The following is a 23,199-nucleotide window of genomic DNA, read 5'->3' as shown; positions in this document are numbered from 1 at the left end:
AAATAAGGAAGAGCACACACTGGGATCACCAACGCACAAAGTCATTCAATACATAGAATCTGCATTTGGTGTCTAAGGATGTCTTAAAAGGTTTAAGGGAAAATGGAATTTTAAAAAAAGTTTATTCCACTGTTTTGAAAGCCATTCATAAGCCATGCAGTGGTCTTTAGAAAATTTATAAAAATGAATAATGTAAAAAAGCTGTGAATGATTTCAAAATGCTTTTGCATGAAGACAGACTCATTATATTTTCCACAGACTTTGTACACTATCCTAACATCTTTTGACATGGGCAGAACAGAAGAGCATTCTGAAGTCTCTGTCCACAGTGCTGAAAGATGAGGTGTCCAAAAGCACAGAAGCACATCGATTCAATGAAAAGTGGTGCAGTGCCTACATTCGTTAACTGTGACACATAAAGACAGACATTCATGGTTACCAACCACTTGGGACAGCAACCAGAAATTCAGACTCAGAATTCACTAAAGAAGTTTTCAGTGTTTTCAAGGTGGGATATAAACCAAGCCTAGCCCAGAAATGAGTAACATTCTTTGAGGAAGAGATGGTCTCCTTCCTCTTCATCTCCCTCTCCTGGCCTCTGCCATCCTTGCAATCATCATACAAGAAGTCTAGGACTTTCAGATTAGGATTTCTGACATCCCTCATTACTGAGCTTCCAGTCTCCTCTATCTGTGAAGCTCTATGATAGGATTTTCCAAAGATATCTTCATTCAGCTTTCATTTTAGGAAAAAATTCTGTCCTCTGAAATTGAAGCCAAATTGTAGACCCCTCTCCTCCTCTACCATCACCAGGAAAGCAAGAGAACATCAGACCAAGGAGATGTGGGCCACGTACGACTGAAACCTTCTCCCTGCATGAAGCTCAGCTCAGTAACTTCACTTGATCTTTCAGTGTCTCACAACCATGTTTTCCAGCCCAGAGGAATCCAGGGATAAAATTCACGGACAACATGTGTACTATGTCTAGCAGTACTTGGCAAGTCATGTATTATCTAGAGATAAAATAGTGCAGTGTCTCCAAAACACCCTACATTGCATTTCTTTACCAAGTCTGTCCATAGCTCAAGGACATGTTTTATACACTGTAATTTAAAACAATTTAAATGGAGATGAAGCTAACAATCTTTGGTGTGACTCAGAGGATGCACATTAGGATGTGCATGTTGCGGGAGGTAAAGCCTGAAGTCATCATTAAATGTATTTCAATATTTTAAAATAAAGCATTCTTGGGCTGGCTGTTGGACCTAGCAGTTCAGAAGCCAACAGGGATGCCCCAGAGTGGCCTGGGTTTAGTCCTGGCTCCTTCTCCTGACTCCAGCTTCCTATCAACACACATGGTGAGAGACAGAAGCAATGGATTAACTACTTAGAACTGGACTGAGTCCCAGGCTCCTAATTTAAGCTTTTGTCTGGCCCAGTTTGAGCTACCTGTAGGTCTCTGTCAGGGGGTATGGGGGTGGGGGGGATAAAACAGTAGGTGGGTGAATTTCTCTCTCCACCATGAATATAAAACTTAAAATACTTTTATTTTGTTTAATAAATGCACTGCACCCTGTGCCCACTCTCAGTTGCATGCCTTTCCCTGAGGGAATAAGAAGCCATTCTCAGAGGAGCAAAGTGGCCAGTGCCATCTCACCTGATCTGCAGCCCGGACATAATCCACTTTATAAAAGATACATTAAGTGGATTTAGAGGATTGTACTGGATAACCTAGATTTAATTAAAATAACCTTCGCTTTTAAAAGATTCTCATCAAAAAAAAAAAAAAAGAGGCAAATCAGAGTTGAGGATAATACCAGCAAAGAAAATCCAAGCAAATAAGAGAAAGGAGAGACAATTATTTCTCCTAATCCCAATACAAGTCACATGATGAGGCTAAGCAAAGCCAATCCAATCAATATGCCTCAGGTAAGGTCACAAAGGAGCCTCAACATCATCAATACTACCTTTTGAATCTTTTTAGAAGGTATATTGAGATAGTAGGTAAATGAGAAGTGAAGACAGCCAACAGTTACTCGCAAGACATTTTTAACTGGATTTTTACTATATCCTACTATTTTCTGCTTGATTATGCTTATATTATTTATGAAAAATAAAATTCAGATTAAAACCAAATTTTTAAAGAGAAACACTTATTAGCCTCATTCCAAAACAAGTGTTTATAAATACAGAGCAAAAATAAACACTTGTCTAATTCTCAAGAGCTATACCTGAATGTTCTATATGATATTCTGGATATGTAGATAAATGCCTTGATATTTATCAAAAGCCATAGAATTATACAACAAAAAAGCGTAATGTAAACTATAAAACTTAGTTAATAATGCATCCACACTAGTTTACAAACAATTAAAAAACACACTAATCCAAGGTTTCCAGAGATGAGCGTATGGAAAGGGGGGAGAAGGAGTACAGGAGAACTTTCCGCTCTTCTGAGTAGTTTTCTGTAAATATAAATTACTATGAAAAATATGATCTTAATTTAAAGCACAGTCCAGATTAAAAAAAGAAATCCAGCTGACAGCCCTTGGGAAGCTAACATGCAAGTAGTGGGGAAACTGAAGTCTATTCCAATCAGAAATAAAAGTATGGAAAGATTACTAATTGGAAAGAAAGCTCTGAATACTGCAAATACTAGGTATCCAAATCTCTCCAGAACACTGATCAACATGCACAGCATAGTTAACTTCCAACTTGATTCAACCAAATGGGCATATCTTATTTTCAAGAGGAATGTTCTAAGAGTACTCAGCCCAGTTTCTTCTTAAAAGGAAACTGTGATGCTATAATAAATATCTAAAATGTCTAACTCAAATGTTTATTTAAAAGACTCCTCTGGAGGTGCCTGCACGATGTCTCAACTGGCTAATCCTCCCCCTGCAAGTGCCAACATCCCATATGGGAGCCAGTTTATGTCTTGTTTTCTCCACTTCCCATCCTGCTCCCTTCTTATGGCCTGAGAAAGCAGAAGAGGATGACCCAAAGCTTTGAGACCATGTGCTCACATGGGAGAACAGTAAGGGACTCCTAGCTCCGGGCTCCTGGCTTTGGATCAGCTCAGCTTGGGCCATTGCAGCCATTTGGGGAGTGAGCCAGTGGATGATGGAAGATGTTTCTATCTCTCCTGTCAACCTGCCTTTCCAATTAAAAAAAAAAAAATCTTTAAAAAAAGACTCCTTTAGGGGCATGCCAGCATTAGAATAGATCATTTTCAACGAATTTAAAGATGTTTCATAAAAAAATAAGCTTAAAATTTTTATTTTAGACATCACAGAATATCCATAATGGCTTGAATCATACTACTGATCCAAATAAAAACTAATTTTGAAAACTGCAGTTAATTAAATAAGCATATTTTATTTGCAGAGCTCATGTTAAAATAATTATCTAATTACTCACATGGGTAAACTAAGCAGTAAACTTCACCAGCACATTTTAAGCTTAACCCTTACTACTTACTTACTTACTTACTATTTCTTTACCCTAGAAGACATGGTGCACTTCATGAATAGCAGATTCCTTGGCTATAACACTATTTGTGACTTGAGTTCTCTGATCTCTCTCAGCTCCCAAGATACTATGTCAACATAAAAATACACAATGAGATATTTTCTTAGTTGTCTGCTGTAAAGTACAAACTCAAGGCTAAGAGCATTAAACCACAAATCCTAGGGGCAAAAAATGTGTGGAAAGAACTTGATCTCAACTATGGAAAAAAAGCACCAACAACACACAACAGTCAGTCCTTAATATACAGGTCTTTATGGAGCAAAAGTAAGTATAACCTTTATTTAATTGAAGAGCAGGTGAGGGGCAGAATCAAGTCAGTAACAGCAATGTTAAAGATACTACACAGGGCCCGGCCTGATAGCGTTAGTGGTTAGAGTCTGCACCTTGCACATGTTGGGATCCCATATGGTCGCTGATTCTAGTCCCAGCAGCCCGCTTCCCATTCAGCTCCCTGCTTGTGGCCTGGGAAAGCAATTAAGAATGGCCCAAAGTCTTGGGACCTGCACCTGTAGGGGAGACCTGGAGGAGCTCCTGGCTCCTGGCTTTGGCCATTGTGCTCACTTGGGGAGCGAGCTACTGGATGGAAAATCTTCCTCTCTGTCTCTCCTCCTCTCTGTGTATCCACCTTTCCAATAAAAATAGATAAATCTTTAAAAAAAAATACTACATAAAAGCATCAAACATTGTTCAAGTTAAAGCCTGACCTCGAAAAATAAGCGTTCTAAATTTTTTCCCCCAACACCCAACTTAGATAAAACCCTTTCACTAAGCATAATAACTAGTTGATTATGTCATTACCTGGGCAGAAATTGCGTGAAGGGTGGTAAGTGGAATGAAGGAGACCACAGACAGTAACCAGCAGGGGAAAGAATAATCTGCACCACCTTCTGATCAGGCTTCCCTTACCAAGAGCAATTCTAATGCTCTTCTCCTTAAACTTCTCCAAAAGTTAAGAATATAATCTCCAAATTAATCATGTTACATGGTTTAATACAGAGAAGCATAGAATGTGCAGTGGATACTATAAAGGTATTGGATCTGACCTTCAAAATGTCAACCCACCAAATGAAAAGCTTGAGTATTCAAGATGGGGTGAGGGTGTGGAGAGGGGAACACTGGAGTCATCATTATTTTAAACTTAGTCAGCTGCAAGTCTTGTCCTTTCAGTAACCAAGCACTCTCCCGAATCGTCTTTTCTTGCTCTTGTCCAATCTTTTGTCTGCACTCAATTCTCATTTGAAAAACGCTACATTTTACTCATGATTATCGCCCTCCCACACACACGTACAGCCTAAAAAGGGGAAAAGTACCTAAAATTTTAGACTAATACGGCTTTCTACTAACATCAGCCATTTTATAATTTCTCAGTTGTAAAATCAACTGATAAAGTTTTAAAGAACTGACTTCCATATAAGCTCTGTTCCTTTCCATGCCCCCAAAGAACCCTGAAAGCGACCTGACAGGTTGCCTAAAACACATGTAGAACTCCTACAGGTTTTTCTGTCCTCAACCTGAAGGTGAGAGTATTTTATATGTAATTTCACTTAAGGAAGATGCCACACATAAAACTTATGGACAGAGCAAAAAATTCTGTGACATTTTCTTCTCCACTAGGGCAAGTATCAAATAATACCATGTATGACCCCTTTCAAGAATATAGAACCGTTTTTCTGCCAACAGCCATTTGGATATTTATAATACCATTTTGGGTCATACAGAGTTAAAAATTAGCCTGCTATGGATTTACTGAACTTCAAGTTACATCTTCAGTTGCCTTAGAACCAGAACAAGTGATTTTGCAGGTCTCATACGGACCACAGACCAGATGTTCCCCATCCTGTTAGCTCAATTTTTTCTAGTATCCACCATTAAAGTCAAAGGTGGCAAACATTTCTTTTCTTTAAAAATCTTAAAAAAAAAACCCTCAACATTGAAGCAGAATTCATCTACTCAACAGGGACCCAAGCAACCAGTTGAATAGTAGCCTTTTAAGGAAATTATTTCTTCCAGGGAAAAGGCCAACTTAAGTAGACATTAAATTGGTGGCATTTATGGTAAACAACTTCTCACCTTAAGTAATACAAAGAGTACTTCTAAAAGGAGGTATTTTGACTGATTTTATCCCTACTATATTAACACTCTATAAATACCTCAAAAATATAAGTTGGAAAACATATAACTTCTCAGTCTCCTTGAGTTACATTTGTGATTGTTTCATAATTATTCTGCTTCAAAATGGAAAAAATAAGCTTGATAAACACTTAAAAAAAGAAGAATCCGTTAGATGATACTGTGACTGAAATACACAATATGGTTTAAAATGTCCTGGAAAATTATAGCTGACTTGTTCAGGAAACTGGAAAGATTTTATGCTGTATTTTTTTAAAAATGTTTAACTTCTTAAAGTCACTTGTCTCCTTAAGCACACACTGGGATGATTTCTAAATGAATCCAAGATGAGCTATTATCCCAGAATTAAAATAAAAGTTGGATTATTTACCTGTTAATAAAAACAAAAATATTTTTTTTCTTATGAGCTAAAGCCACGGATGTTTATGGATTCTACAAAGGTTAGCAATGTCCACCCACAGGTCACACACAGGCTGACATAGGTGTTGTATGGCTCAAGAATTTTAAAATGGCATCTATTTTTTTTTAAAGCTGTTAAAAAGGGGGAAAAAAAAAAGAAGGGACACCAATGCAATAGAGACCGAAATAGTCAACTTTTAAACTCCAAGGAATAATAAAGGGTAGGCAATTATCCATTTGTATATAATGCATTCACATTCATTACAAATCCTTAGGGTGGACTCATCATAAAGCAATGTAGTAAAGAGTTTTATGCTAAAATATAAAACACTGGAAACAAACAAAATTCTTAAGAGAAAAAAAAAATCTTTTGAACACTGGAGAACAGAGTCCTGGAAACAGTTAAGATGACTCCAGCAATCTGCAGATTGATTTCTCAATCATGGCACCGCTTTGATGTTGGGGTCCAATGATCTGTTGCTGGGACTACACTGTGGACACTGTAGGATGCTCCGCAGTATCCCTTTCGGTAGAGAACACCCCTGTGGGTCACTGTCCCTTTGTCTCCATCTTTAATATTAGCAAAAGACACTATTCCCCTACTAGGTTGTCTCTGTGCCCATCAGAAAGAAAACACCAAAACAACAAAAATGATCAAAGCAAACCAGAAATTCTGTCAATTAAAAGTTGTTGGGCAGTAAACCCTCTTTCAGTTTAGTAGCTGGGCACAAAAACTAAACCAGACTTACCTAAAACGCTGTGCCTGCTGAGCTAGCGGTCCTGGATACCTTCTGTTTGGAGACTGGTACAGCTGGGAAAGGATGGCCTGATTGGTTTTTTGGCTTGGATTATTAGCAAACTTTACAGTGATTGGCTCTGTGGCACCAGGAGGTTTCTGGCCATTTAGGCCTTTGATAGCTTCTTCTGCCTCAATCCGCTTGTCAAATCGAATAAACCCTACACCCCTTGATATGCCTATGGTAGATTTGAGTAAAGATTCGGGAAAGAGGGAGTGGAAGGAGAGGGAAGGGAGAGAAGAAAGGATAATTAATTTTTCCTTCTCAAGAACACGTTCACTCACACAAACATTTGCCATAAAATCACACCAAGAGGAAAGTTTAACTTTAACCTAGTAGCAATTCAGTCGAGAATCATAATTTTGCAATTTTTAAATGCATGGAGTCATTTATACAACATGAATGCTGATTATCACATGCCTTCCAATAAGCCAAGACGAGAAAGCACAAGTATGTCCATGTTTTCTCTCTCTCTCCCCTCCCTTCCTCTTTCCCTCCCATGTCTTTAATGTCAACTGTATGCCCAAGTTCCATTTTTAAAATTGTGTTACTAGATAAGCAGCTCAGAAATGAGAGGCACCAGCAGCCCCTTTCCCGATAACAAGGAAGAAAGAATCAGGCATTGCTAAAACTGTTAAAAAAAAAAACTATGTTAAAAATACATACACTGTGGTGACATAGTACAGATAGAATTTTAAATAATATTCTCAGCTCAATACCACTGTACACAGGTCCTTTAGAAAAAAAAGTCTACAGAGGATCCTTGTACTTTGAAATTGCACTGTTTCCAACTAATATGAGTGTTAGACGAAGAGAAAAAAAATAAAGTCAAGCACATGCAGGCTTGTACTTAGAGTGGCTGTTAGGATGCTGATCAGGACACTTGCGTCTCCTATCAAAGGAAAGGTACTCAGGTTCAACACTTGCCTCCAGCACCGAGCACACAGCAGCCCTGGCTGCACCATGAGTGCCGGACTCTGGCATTAAGCATTGCAGGCATCTCGGAGTCAACCAGCAAATTGAGAGCACTTACACTCACGCGCTCTTGCTCACTCCCTCAAACAATTATATTTTTAAAAAGTGAGGTATCAGTGATTTCTCCTAAAAAAGCCACTCCCTACCCATAGTTTGCCTCCAGGACTGACAAAAATGAAAGCAGAGAATGGCCGAGCAACTCTCCAGCTTATGAGAAATCACAAGCGGAAACCCAAAGCTAGTCATCAGGAGATAACAAAATACAGGAAGGTATTTTCTCGGCAAACAAGTTTATACTGGCACTATCTGTTTGGGGCAAGCAGCTGGAAACGCAAACATGATTCAGAGTATGTCATTAAATAAAAGAATGACAGACAACTAAGAAAGCTGTGCTGGGAAAATGCATTAGGCTATCATGATTTATAGGAACTTTCAGAGAAATTGAAGGTTTATTCACTTTACAATTAACACTACAGAATACATAAGGTCAATGGCTTGGAATGGTGTAAGTAGGAAATGCATTTTTCTCCTTATCTTTTTCTCTCAGCCACTATTACTACTTTTGCTATCACTACCTGTTCCACCTAAGTTATAGCCATTGCACATTATTGCCTCCTGATGGCTAGATGAAAAAATTGTTGGGTTTCAATTTTTATTTCAGGTAAAGTAAGCCTGCTCTGAAATCTCTAAGTATTAAGATGAAATAGCAAATTGATGGCAAATACATCTTGTCATTTATCTATCATTTCCTTTTAAGAATCAATGACCCTTAGATTTAGTTGTTCCATTAGGAAACCATTAGATAAGCAAAGAAACTGTTTCTACACAGGTACAATCACATAAACCAGTGGTCCTCAGACTTAAGTCTATATCAGAATAATAAGGGTGAAATGTCCACCCTTAGAGTTTTAAACTCATAGGTGCTGGACATGGCCCAAGTATGTACACTCCTGGCAAGGACTCAGAAAGATGCTGATGCTGCAGAGGGAGAGCCATGAGCAAGAACCACCCACAACCTTACTGATGGTCAGTGAAGAGATCCGAGGGGCTTTCTGAATCACAGGTAAAAATCTACTCTCGAATCATTCAGTTTTCACTAAAAGTCAGAAAGCATGGACAATATGAACATAATAAAAAGGCATTGTTGTTAACTTGGAACAGTTTTAATCTGGATTGATAGGACTAGATTTCTACTTCATTCCATTAGCAGCCTACAGGATACAATACAGTGTGACAGAACGTATAAGGATTAAGGAATAATTAATGCAACTAAGACACTATTCTATATACTCTTGCTGGCATAAAGCTTCCCATGACCATACTACCTCTAACAGCATTCTCTCAGGCATGTACATGGTGACAGGTTATCTTTCCAGCCACAATACCAAGGGTGATGCTTCCTAGGAAGCCAATTAACAGCACGGAGGGGCGTAACACCATCTCTCATTCAGATCAAACTAAAGTGATCTCCCCTTGGAAAATTAAAGATCCAATTTCATTTTGCAGAAAATATACTGCATTCTTCTAAACTTCAGATGTTGTAATATACAAAGTATCATCAGGGTCACAAGATTGTGAAATAGGGAAAGGATGAGAGAAAAAGGGACAGACAGAAGAAGGGAGATGTGGGGGGTGAGGGATGAGAAAGAAATAAAGAGAAAGACCTATTTATTTTTTAAAACCACGGAATTTTGTATTTGCTTGAGTATGTAACAAAACACAGTGCCATCCTCCCTGCCCTGCCACTTTACCTGATTTTGCTGCTTTAAAATTGTTTCTAAAATTCTTTGAGGAGAAAAATATATGTGTACTTCAGGTTGAAAATCCATAATTAAGTCAGTCAATGTTGCTAGCTCTCATGTCACTGAAAGCTTGGGCAGAATGGCCCCCCCAAAATGCTAACAGTTTGATAAACAGGTCAGCATTCTCATTCCAGTTCAGCTAAAGCTGACATTAGGCACAAAATCAATTTTGAAAATTCAAACTCTCAAATTCTTAACATTTGCCTGAACAGCATAGGCCAGGCCAGGAACACAAACTCCACAGTAATTACGAGTGTGGATGGGTGGAATTCTCCCTTGAAGAACTAGCTGCATATTGCTGCATTAAACTTTCCTTTCACAAAAAGATTGTTTATTAGCACTTTATAAGGAGGATGGGGGCTTTTTCACAAGGCAGCTTGGAAAGGAAGATTATAGCATCTATAAATTTATTACAAGCCATGAAACAGGCTTCAAACCTGCACCTTCGGGGTGGAAATGACTCAAACTTGCTCACTACATTCCACAATCTATTTTTGTCCATGCATATTTATGAACAATTCCAGCAGAAAATTGCATTTTCTGGCCCACATATACCTTTGATGTGTTCTTGAAGCACGACTGCTGTATGAGAAGACAAAATACTTCAAGATCTGACAGTTGAACAAAGCAAAAGACTGTGCAGAACGGCTGCCTACTTACCAGTGACCTGGTCAACAAGGATACGAGAAGTAATAATGCGCCCATACTGCGAAAAAAGCTGCTCCAACTCCTTCTGGGTCATTGTTTTAGGAAGTCCACTGACATACAAATTTGCATCTCTGATAGAGGCTGAACTTGGGCGAGCATAGGAAACCTGGAAAAGGGAAAGAAAATATATATATTCATACTCAATCACTTCCCCTTAGAAACTAATTAACCTTTCTATAAAGAGTATACAATGGACACTGGAAGTGAAATGAGCTCAACATGAACAGTGTGACTCATTTCTGGAAAAATCCCAGGCAAATGCCAAGTGTCAGAGCAGTGTATTAGGCCTTGAGGGTTTGGAAGTCCTCAACATAACAACACTAACGAACACAGGTTTTCCTCCATGGAGGAAACCCTCCACCGAGCAGATTTAAACCCACTTATTCCAAGCAGGACTCTAAATTCACTGGATACATTTACGTCACCTCTCCCCAGCTTCTGGGTACAGTGGAACCACATTTCTACAAACTTCACCCTTCATCACAATGCATGCCTTTTTTACTTAAAAATAATTATCTATTTCATATATTTCTAAAAATTTAGATATATGAATAAACTATATCCTATTATCTTTTGGTGTCTTCTTGTTCACAAGTCTTTCCAATCTTGATTTTCAGAAGGAATTATGCCCTCTTATTACTTCACCTGCCATTTTACATGCTTTTCAGTAGATATAAAAAAAGACTGATTAATTTGAAAGACAGAGTTACAGAGAGGGAGGGAACGAAAGGTACAATCTTATACTTACTGATTTACTCTACAAGTGACTACAATTAGCTCTGGCTGAACCAGGCCAAATTCAGTAACCAGAAATTGCATCTGGGTCACCCAGGTGGATGACAGAGGACCAAGCACCCAGGCCCATCCACAAAAGCTTTCACAGGCACATTAAGAGAGAACTGAGTTGGACATTAAGCAGCCAGGCCTTGAATGAGATGCCAGCATCACAGACAGGGACCAACTCACTGCACCACAAGGCCAATCCACTGGTTCTTTGCTTAAAACATATCTCTGATGAGACAGCTGTCTGCCACATGAGTTATTCCTCTGACTTAGGTTTTTCTGGACAGGTAAATGTAAGCACAGATATTTCACAATACACCTAGATTTTAGATTACCCACAAAAACGGGCAATGATTCTAACTTGAAAATTCCTTTGCTGGGGTATTAGGATACAATTACTTCTGCCTGCTCATTTTATCCACTGCACCCACCTTTAATTTAGCTTATTGCCCACCTTCCCCGAAAACAGATACTATCCAGTGTGCACCAATAGTTAAATAACCTGTACCATGAAACATCAAATACTTTCTCCATAGCTTAAATTATTCCCACAGCTTTGTCACAGCATATTTTTCACTGTTTTCCAGGATAAAACATAAGCCAAGTTTTCTATTACTTTATGAAATTTTTTCAGTGTTTCACTCATGGCAACAGGATAAACAGTCTTCTCATTGACAAGTAAAAATATACCTGTCATTCTGAAAGTATATTTGGAAGTCATTTTGGCACTGTCCTGTCCTAAGTCTACAACAGTGGTAGACAGAAGATGGATAATTATTCACATACTACTTGTTTTCTCCATGCCTAAGCACTTAGGATCATAAGAACTAAAACTTAAATATATGTGAAAAATTACATATACAGGAAAAGATCAAGTAATTTAGGAGATCTCTAATATTGAGATGGCTATCAGTCAGTGTAAATTATATATCAATTCAGAAATACCAAGAAACAAATGCACAACTTGTTTTCTAGAGTACAGCTCTCAACTGTCTAGGAAAGCTGAACTCTGCAGCGCTCAAGGCCCCACGTGCACATAGGATCCCAAGGCTTTATTCCTTAGACTGCATGTTCTCAGCAAGTCAGCCAGTTTGCTGTATGTGACTGATGCACCATCATTATGAACAGCCACTTTTGATTGTCAACATTGTCACAGGAGAATAACTTCTGACAACCAATGAAGAGGCAGCAGAAGCAGGCCGCTTCTGTGAGCTCAAGTGTGGCATAACAGCCTAAAGGTATCAGCTACCCAATCATGGTCCCGGAGCTCAACACAAGATGAATTCACTACGGGTTTTGTGAATTTAGAGTACTATTTTTAAACCTTCTGTATACATTTGTTAGAATAACTAAACAAAATTATTTCAACTCCATAGGAAATACTTAGCACAAGTCTCAAAACCTAGATGAGTATGTTATAAATAGTAGTGATCTTTGCAAGTCCTTGAAGATGTAGGTAAAGACCGAGACCATTAAATTTAAGGGTAACCTGAGTCCATTGCAGTGTTCTAGAATAATTTACTCATGCAGTGACATTCACTGCTTTGTGCATTTCAAACGAGTGTGGGTGGAGTGCTTTAAAAGTTATTCTGAAATGCATTTAGGAGAGCGAGTTTATATTTAATGCTTATATAAAAGCTTTGAAAACATACTTAGGTTAACAATGCTTTTTTTTCTCTCTCTCTGTCCCTCCCTTCCTCTCTCTCTCTCTCATTTCCCAACGTCCAGTCTTAAGCTCATATTGCTTCTGTAATTCCTAGCCCCATAAAGAAGGCTTGAACATAAAGAAGGCTCCTTCGAACAGCTTATTTCACTAATTTTGTCAAATCAGCAGTATCCTAGAGGTGACATGTTATCACATATAAACTCACAGTGGTTACAAAATGGTTTAATATCCAATTCACATTTACACAGTGAGGGGATTTCATCATTTACCAATCCCTGTATTTGTATTCTGTCCACATCTCACAACAACCCTAATGAGACAGGTAGGAAATATGTAAATATGTGAGAGTTGAGGAAACAGGCAAAAGCACAGTAAATAACATGCTTAAGGTTATATACAACTGGGATTAAATTCTGGATTCAACTTCTCTTCTTGGCTCCACGACCTCATCTCCCCAACTGATTTTCTCTCCGCAATCCTATACGCAGGCAACTGGCATTGCTTCACTTCTTCCAAAAAAATAAATCTTGCTGTTTCTTTTTCTTTCTTTCCTTCTCTCTCTCTCTCTCTCTCTCTCTCTCTCTCACACACACACACACACACAGCAGATGAGAAGAAACAGGATGTTACTAGAAATAACAATCAGGATTTACTTATTTTGCTTTCTACTGATACTGTTTAACAGAAAAAATTCCCAGAAAAACTGATGACTGAGAGTAACTGAAAAAATAGCACATTATAATCAATATTTGTTCTGTTTTCTAATTCTTATAAGAAAGCAATTTGAGGGTGGGCATTTAGTACAGTGGTTAAGACACCATGATGAAAGCTGGAATTCCTCAAGCCTGATTTCCGCTTTATATTCCAGGTTCTTGGTGATTCACACCAGGGGAGGCAACGAGTGTTGGTTTAAGCAGCCGAATCCCTAACATCAATATAGGAGGCTTGGATTGTTTGCAAGCCTCAGGCTTTGGTCTGGTCCAGTAACAACTGTTACTGGCAACCGGGGAATGAAGAGAAGATAGGAGATGCTTCTTTGCAACTCAAATAGACAAACATTTAGTTAAAATCCAAGATGATCCCAGAATAATTTAAAAAGAAAAAAAGTTAGCAATGTATTCCCCACTCACTTCCAGGAAACAAAGATGCTAGAAAAGGTGACTGTCCTGCACTTCCTTCCAGGGCTTTGCAGTAACTCACAGCCACCCTGCAGTAATCTCACAACTACTGCTTCCTTTCTCTGAATTACAGCAGTGATGGTCATCGGCTTTGACAAAGAAATCTCTGTCATCAACATCATGTTAGGAAAACACTTCCTGTTCCATCTCTCAGAATTACAAATGAACAATCTAGTCAGACCCAAGTGGGAAGAGGCCTTGCTGAGAGATTAAAGAGTTGCACTTTGCAGAGTCAAGCCATTCACTAGATCAAATTTTCTTCCTGCCAACGATCAGCAACTTTCCCTATTTTGATTTTCCTGTGGGTCTATAGTTTATACAGCTCCCTTGCTTTCATGTTCACCTAGAGAACCGCACAGGAGCTATCTTCAGCTTCAAAGCGTTAAGTATCTTTCTGGGACTAAATCCCTTGGAGAATCCCCATGACAGGGTTGCTTTAACTGACAGATTCTGTGTTAGAAATACTTGAATAAAATGTACTTTCAGCACTTGTCTTATTGAGGTCAAAACAGCTTCTTCTTTCTCCAAGTGCAAGTTGTTCCCCATCTACATTCACTGGATTAATACATGCGTTTTGGATTTTAAATTTTCACTGCCATTTAAACAGGTGAATATTTAATGCCTGAGGAGCAAGGTTATGAAATGTCAAAACTACTAAGCGAAGGATCTAATTTAAGAGGCAGCCAGAGAGTCTGCAATTTAAATATTTAAAGATGAAACAGGGAGTACAACACTGAACACCAATCTACTCCAAAGATACCAATTTAAAACTCAGGTTTGCTCTGGAATTTCTCACAACCCTACAAGTGATATAATAAACAAAGACAAGCCATACCAAGATACTTGAGGGAAAAAAGAGGCAGTTAAAAGGAACAGGCAAATACACACTCCAGCCAATGGTTTCTCAAAAATATTTTTAGTGATATAAAATCAGACTGGACAAAATAGACAAAATTAGATTTATCAACATAATTAGGTCTTAGAAATTAAATGATTTCAGAGAGTATATTCCTTATAATTAGCTAATTTCTTCAGCAGCAAAACTGTATTAAACATGAAAAAATACACACAGGAGTGGGTCATCAAAACAAATTAATCAAAATATTAAAAATTAAAATGAATGAAGATATACTATGAATAAGAATTGCTGCTTTACTTAAATGTACGTAGTGAACTTTACAAATCCCATTAGATCACTTTCAAGGTTAAATCCATATAAATGCTTTAGTCCAAAGACAAAATTGCACTCAGTTCTTTGATTCATCAGTGGAAAAGATTGGCGATGAGAGACAGTAATTAACAACAGGTTGAAGTGATAAGGCCCATAAATGAGCAAAGAAATACCTTCTTTTCTATACTAAGAACATTTGAGAAACCACCCACAGACAAAATCATCATTGAAAAACTTTTATCACTTGTGCATTACTGACCTAAAATTACAAATTGGACGTCTGAATATTAGTTACATGTTCAATGTTTCGGAAAAGCTGTAGCCAATCTCTCCACTTGAAAAGTGTGGGCGAGGTCACAGCTACACTTAAACAGCTAACTGTTGTTCACATCAAAAACTGGAGTCTTGATAAGACTATAGAAAAAAGACACTATTACTAAATACAAGTTCTGGCTCTGACAGGCAGCAGCAAAAGTGGCAGGAGAGTGTCCTGGCCATACAGAGAAATGGCTACCTTGGACTCCCTCCCCTGAACAGTGTGCAAGTGTTCAAAGATGTGATCTCCAACCACAACATCATAGTTCAGGGCGAACCTCAGAAAGACGACGAATACTTTAACTGACTTTTAAATACAAAACCCTAAGAGTAACAGGTTTCAAACCCACATCCAGACAGATACATATCATAAGGATCAGACGAAGTTTTCAGTAAGGAAAGGGATCCTTTACCATTGGGTTGGAAATGAGGGAACCTCAAAAACCATCAGAAAAGTAAAGATTCAGTTTCAGTGGAAGCATTGGAGTTAAGAGAAATAAGCACTTTAGAAGGGGCTTTAAAGATATTACAAATTAGTGCAGATACTCTTAACAGATATCCCAAGACACAGAACTTAGAAAATGACAATGGTCGGGGAGGGGGGTTGGGTGAGGGCAGAATTCAGACACATAAACATACAGAACCTTGGCTTTTATTTACACTGGCTTTGCTTGAATGCTTTCAAGACAAATAATGACGGCTTTAACTCAAGCGAAAAGGTCAGAGATGTCATGGAATGCATTCGATAATGTTACTCTGCTCAAAGCTCGTCAGGGCTCCAGGAATTTCTTGGTCTTTTACTAGCTAGCCATCCCTATCGCCGCACACATGCACCCTGTAGTTTCCCGAAGCCCCTTGTTGTCGCACACGAAAGACGCTGTTCCTCTCACCTATCTGAATTTGTGACATTCTAGGCTCTGTATGAAATCCTCTCTCCAAGATCAATGCTCAATTAATCCCTTTCCCCTCGGTTTCAATTCGGTATTTCTCACCAAAATGCATAATGTTTCAAATGTTTTCAATACCGACTACACCAACATGTATTCATTCGTAATCTTATATGACTGGCTTCACCACTTCAAAGAAGGTCTTCATTCTATTCTGTTTATCTTGTGCCTAGAACACAGTCCTTATGATGAAAATAGTTTATAATTAGATTAAATTCATTTTTGAAATCCTTAAAAGTTAAGCCACAATCTGCTATATTGCATCCCCAAAAATCATAGATGGTCCACTGTACACAGAATAGGAAATTCCATTAAGTATTTTAAAATAAGGTTTCATTTCTCAAACTGGAGATTCAAGAGAAAATCTTTAACAGGATAGTGTATTGTTGGAGGTTAAGTGAAGACCCCTCAATTTTGGAGCAAAGAGAAAAGAGAATGCACAAATTTCTTACTCATAGAAAAACAAGGTGATGTTTCCAAAGACATGGAGCAAAAGAGATGAGGACTCAGGGGTTGTAATTCTGATTTCAGAAATTTTCAGCTGCAACACACTCTGAAAACATGAAGCCTTCTAGCAAAATGATAGATGTTGGAAAATGACCAGACATTCCTAAGGGGATTCTGTAACAGGAACTGCAAGAAGGCAAGAATGTCAGCATTGCTTAGGAAAGTCCTCCTTATTTACATTTTAGGAACAATAAAGGCCATTACAGTACTTCATTCTCTCAGCAAAGTTACAGTACTTCTGCTAATAATACCTGAGGATTTAGCTTTCTGAGAAAAATATAGGCTATAAACAGGTGGAAAAATCAAGCTAACAATAGTCAAACTATAGCTTTACAAAATTAAAATGTGTCCACAATAATCAGAATCTTATTGACATTAATTCCTTGTGCTTTTTTAAAATTTTTATTTTATAGCAGCTAATAGAAAATAGCAACTGGTCCTTTACACAGAGAAGTTTCTTGGGCTGCCTATTTTCATGTTCTAGTGCAGCACCATTAAATAAAAGTCAAAGCAGTTGCTCTCAGCTTCAACTTAAAGATGAAGTTAAAATATTGGTAATATCATGAGAATAACTGATTGTATACTGTTTTTAAAAAAAACACACTAAAATTACTGACTGCCCAAGCAAAAACAAAAATATATAGATTGAAGGACTTGTATTAAACTAATCATAAATTTTAAGCTGGAAAAATTAGAATACCTTTTTCAAATGTCTGAAACGCTACAGCAAGCATGTTTTTGAAAATTCCACCCAGTTTCACCAAGTGACTTATTAAATGAGGGTCAAATCAAGCTGCCCAAAAAGATATTCATCCCAACTCGTAGGTTAATTTTGCCCTTTTATCACTGTTCAGTTGAGGTACAGTTGATTCAGCAAGGACCTCTTATGCTGGTGAAGGCAAAAGGGGAATATTGCAGATGATAAAGGTATTTCTCAGAATGTAATTTAGAAGGACTGCAATGTCTTTTAAATTCTTAAAAATGTCTCTGTGCAAAAGATGAAGCAGAAGTACAGCAACATTTATGGATTTGGCATTTCAGGCAGTGCTGGTAAATTAATCATCCTGAGGTCTGAGTAGGAACTTGTCAATCAATATACTTCACAGGGCATTTCCAAATTCATACCTGCACTTAGCTCAATTTTAGAAAGTGAATGTACAAAAACAATTTTTTTTTCATCTGTAATCACCAAAGACTCCATGCCTACTACCTTTTCATTTCAGTTAACAATTAAAAACAAAAACCTAGTTCCATTTAAGAGTAAAAAGGAGAAATGAGCCTGCATTTATTAGGTCGCATAATCTTTCAAACATTATATAACACATCAGACTGGAAGTGAGTAGTTCAGGACTAAGCTGGGAGGACATTTAAAAGGGGACACATTATCATGGGTTAAGTTCTGGCCAGAAGACAAGATACTGTGAACCCTTGCAAGAAATGAAATGTCTTAACAAGTGTCCTTTAAAGTTAAGAAGGAAAGAAAACATAGATCATGGGACAACACAGATCATGGCTCTGTCATCTATCACTTATGTTTTTGGAATAATTAATTAAGGTCCTGTAAAGCTTCTTTATTTCTAAAAGGATGTCATTTACACTGCCTACCTTTTGGGGCCTTATCAGTACTGAACGTAATAATGAAACTGTGACCAGAGAACTGCAGAACCAGTTTTTCCATAATACGTAAATGTGTCTCTTCACAACACAAATAGTAACAGCCTCTTATGTGTACTAGGGGATTGCTGTGTGCCTAACTCTGTTCTATCAACACCTAGGGAAATATGCATGGGGTATCAGCATTACCCTCTGTTTAATGAGAAAAAGTAAAATTTACTATTATCTTTGTAGTCAGACAAGAAGTCACAAATAGGCACACTTGGCACAAGAATAGTGTCTGTTCCATAACAGGAAATGTTCAAAGTTTACATAAATGAGGCATCTTCCAATCACAGGGAAATTACTGCAATTCTCAAATGTTGCAGATTTTTATAACACTGCAGACATGTGTGTTGGACAGCCTGCTGCCCAGATGAAGCCTGAGGAAGTAACCACCTTATTGTCAAATGAAGGATCAACATCCAGCATCTTTACCTGAACTCCAAAATAAATTGGATTAATTTCTGCAATTAAACTATTACACAGTAAATCCTACCAATTTTTCATTCTCTTTGGGCGACATCTTTTAGAATCTAAACTCCATAAAATAAAATGTAAAATGAGAAACAGAGGGTTTATTTTGGGGGAAAAGTAGAAGCAGTAATTTATTTTCTAATAATAATGTCTAGCTTCAAATTAGGGTTATGTGTAAAGTTCCTGCATGCCAGGTGAGTTCTAAGTCATCACGCCACCAACCAGCTGTCTGATGACTTTAGTGTCATATCCCCCACATTAAAGAATTCAGAAGCTGCTACACTAGCAAGTAGTAATACAAATGTTCACTTCAGCCGCTGTCACTAAATATGCTGTGAGGATGCTGGGAACACAGGAAGGGGGAAAACATCCACAATGAGCACTCTGATGTGTCTGAGGCCTCACCCCTGCACAGCCTGTCTCAGAGTCTTGCCAGGGTGACAGTGCTACAATTCAAACCTTTCATGTCACTAGGATTTTAGCTTCCAGTAGGCTGAAACGAACTCATATATATGCCTATCTTCTAGTCCCACCAACCAAGTGGGCACTCCAACACCTGTCAAGTGGATATGTTCCTCAGCCTTGTGCAGGAACTACTGCTGAAGTACCTCTCAGGTAAGATAATTATAAGTTGTGACATTTGCCCAAACAACCTGGCTTTTTACGCTTCACTGAAACAATACAGGTTAAACCAGCTTATGAGAAAAACAGATGTACTCATCCAAATCTGAGACAGCTATTCCGGAGTTGCAGGGCCCGGTCTCCTAAGGGTTAACTCCACAGCTTAGCTTGTTTTTCAAGGGGTAACAGGATGCACAATCTTGGCCTGATACATTTAGTTCCTGGCTTAACCACAAATTCCTGCTTCCCTGCTTCCCATTCAAGATGCCCCTGGGGGTCTTAGGAGCTGTTTGAGCATTGGAAAAATACTAGGAGGAACCAGAGAGTATAAAAGGCAGGCTAGACTTCAATAAAGCGGCATTCTCTTTGCACGAATATCCCAGTGTGTGTTGTCTTCTTTGTAACCCTAGTCCCTCCTCTCCACTGGGAATGCACGGTGACGCGGGCACTGCCCACAGGAGTAATGGCTTTCTAAGGGTTCTTTTTTTTTCCTTTTTTATTTTAAGGGTTCTTTTAAGATTGTACCTACACCTGATCAGATAACATTTCTAGAAGCCAGACCATCTAGATAAGTGCCAAGACTATTAAGCTTTGATTGTTGTAGTATTTGAATATCTAAGGCACTGTCAACAGATTCAAATGCTGCTAGAAAATTAAATCTAAAGAGACTACCAATTAGTTGATATAAGTAAACCAGAGTCTTTTAAGAATAAAATCCAACTAGTATTGGTTAGTAATATCTCACCAAGCCAATTTTGGTGGATTTAACACCTGGGTGAGAGAAGGAAGGTACGCAAAGGCACAGATGCAGAAACATTACACAGAAAATCTCAAGGGGAGGCTTCAATTAATTTTTGATTTTCTTGATTTTACAAAAAATAAAGGAGCTGACAAGCCCTTTACATGCTTTTCAGCTGACTTTTTCTTCAATGTATACTGATGTCTACCAGGAAGTGACAGATGGCTTTAAAAAAAAATTTCAGAAAAATTCATTTTTAATTTCACTTAAATTGTAACTTATCCCATCTCTGAGCAGAGAGGAGGTCCCTGCTGCCTCTGGTAAGCTATATATTTCATATGTATACGACAGACACCTCCTCATTCAGAAGTTATAAATACAACATCCGGTAATGCACTCCAAAAACAAAGATCCCTGGGCACTCATGGATAATTTACAACAGACAGTAAGTGCTTCTCTACCCAAATAATTTAGTAAACCATGACACAGTATAAGCAACACAAGCAGAGGACTACATAAGGCATGCAAGCACAAATTAGATGGCCATACTGAAGGATGCTGAGCCAAGGGAGCCAGAATGAAGCTGCCTGTGGAGACACTGACACTGAAACAGTGAGTTGAGGGCCAATTTTACAGCCCTCACACGTTCAGGGCAAAGTTAAGCAGAGGAATCCCGGTCTAACTGTTGGCAAGTATTACCCAACAGAAATGTTGTGAAAGAAGCAATATGGAGGCAGCCGTCCCTTCGTAATGCAGGTGGTGAGAGCCGTCAAAATTAGCCCAGTCCCAAAAAGGGTAATTTATTTTCCATCTACAGTCAGTTTCCTTTTGTTCTATAACTAGAAGAAAGATTGCTTCACTACAGTATCAGTTCAGACACTCAAGTCTTCTGTGACCTACTTATATATACGGTAATGGAAAAAGTTATATAATGAGCCTGTGTAAATATACTAAATACTACAGAGAGAAATTTCATCTAGCTCTCATTTGTAAATATCCTAAACAAGTCCCACAGGTCATCACAGATCTTTGCAGAACAGGGCAAATCATTAATCTACCCAAGATTCCTTCCTTCATTTCCTCTTGTGTGTTAGCTTTTCTCTAGAAAGGGATACATTTTTCTCCAAAAATGGCTGAATCCAGCCAATTTTGAAGTTAACCATTTGACAGAAGAAGTACACTTCAAGGTTTTCAGACACAGGTTTCTTCCCAGAAGGCTAAAAACCTTCCAGGTCTAACACGTTTATTCTTCTTCTATTGGATGAAACCTCATCACTTCTGAAATCACTGCACAGGCCTCCAGAAGTCTGTGACATATCCATTGCCACTGTACTCTGAGTCACCTATCGTACATCCAAACATAGTCATGTAAAGTAACTGCTCTCCTCCGCTGCAAAGATGCGTCAAGGACAAGATAACTCATCTTAATTTAACAGCGTTCCAACAGTTGGCAACACTAGGAACCCAAAATTCTTAAAGAATTAAGTGCTTATTGAATTACATATCTCCCCTGCCTCAAACCATGTTATAGTCAAAATTACAGAGGTAGGAAAAAAACCAACTTTTGATAAAATGCATTGTGTTAATTTTACTTTTTTTTTTAACCTTGTCCTTTTCAGGGGTTGGGAGAAAGTGGAGAGGAAAAAAAGCAAGGATTCGGCAGACATGAGGAGCTTTTAACACAGTGAGGTTTCCTAAGCTCACCTTGCCATGCATCCATGTAGCATTAATGCCTTAACCAATGACACATCCCTCTAGCAGGAAATTATCACCTTTGCTAAGCCTCTAATGTAGTTTTTTTGTTTGTTTTCCAAACATTGCAAAATGCCTAACAATTTTACACTTTTAAACAAAGGATGAGACATTTTAACTCAATAACCCCCTTTCGAATGTCTGTGTTTTAAAAATATACGATCCATACCTCCAGCAGAGGAGAACACCACATTCACGAGTCTGGAGAACCTGGATGTGTCTCAGTCATTCAGCAACCTGACTTTGAAACCCAAGTACACTTACACAGAGCCACGACCAAGTGAGGAAATCGACACATTTTCTTTTGAGGGTAGCATGTCTTTGATGAGTCTCAAACAGTAAAACTGTATACCAATTTTGAAAAAGAAAGAAAAGGCTACAGTGACAGAAACATGTTGGACTGCCTATGCCATCATCTCTCCAATAGACCAGGATGAAAATCTGCCACACATGCACATGCACAGAGGGGAAACATGGGTAAAGCAATGTTAATTCATAAGCCCTTCCCCGGTGAGCCAAAGGAAATCTTAACTACATATATTTTATGAATATGACATAGGTTACACAACTGTGAAATAATTATTCAATACTTAAGGGGATAAACCCTGAAACATTACGAAGTGTTTTATGACTTTAAATCTACTAAAATATTTTCTGTCTGAACCAGATTACACATTAGAGAATAACTACAGAGACAGCTAAAAAAAAAAAACTGATTTGCAAGACTAATAGTCTCATTCAAAGACAATCCTTCATTACTCAAGTATCTATTAGACACCTGAGCTGTATATTCCTCCAAACCGCCTTAACAAAAAAAAAAATTCTGCATTCCTAAAGCCCTTTGTGTGACTAAAAGTATAGACCATACAAGAAAAGAAAAATAGGAAAACAATCAGGCTTTGCAGTACATAATAAACAGACATGACGTTTGTGGAACTCATGCAGAAATTAAAAGAGGGGCAAGAAAGGAGGAGACAACCACCTTTATCCTTGTTCTCAAAGTGTTTTTACTTGATCTCTGCAGATGCACCTCTCTTTACCTCGAGAT

General features: G+C 38.2%; 1 protein-coding gene across 13 annotated transcripts in view; it reads right to left on the bottom strand.

Annotated features, from left to right (window-relative positions):
- ELAVL2 (ELAV like RNA binding protein 2) overlaps positions 1-23,199 on the bottom strand; it is a 174,169-nt gene that overhangs the window by 5,057 nt on the left and 145,913 nt on the right. For all 13 annotated transcript variants that reach the window (XM_041004393.1, XM_041004395.1, XM_041004396.1 and 10 more), the window contains 2 exons: positions 10,295-10,448; positions 6,810-7,035 (listed from right to left, as the gene is read on the bottom strand). In XM_041004393.1, the coding sequence (XP_040860327.1) occupies positions 6,810-7,035; positions 10,295-10,448 (380 nt within the window). The remainder of the gene's footprint in view (positions 1-6,809; positions 7,036-10,294; positions 10,449-23,199) is intronic.

Source organism: Ochotona curzoniae, unplaced genomic scaffold (genome assembly GCF_017591425.1).
Source record: "Ochotona curzoniae isolate NIBS_2020 unplaced genomic scaffold, NIBS_Ocur_1.0 scaffold_3208, whole genome shotgun sequence".
NCBI lineage: Eukaryota > Metazoa > Chordata > Mammalia > Lagomorpha > Ochotonidae > Ochotona > Ochotona curzoniae.
The sequence above is the reverse complement of the archived record's forward strand: the minus strand, read 5'-3'. Positions and strand labels throughout refer to the sequence as shown.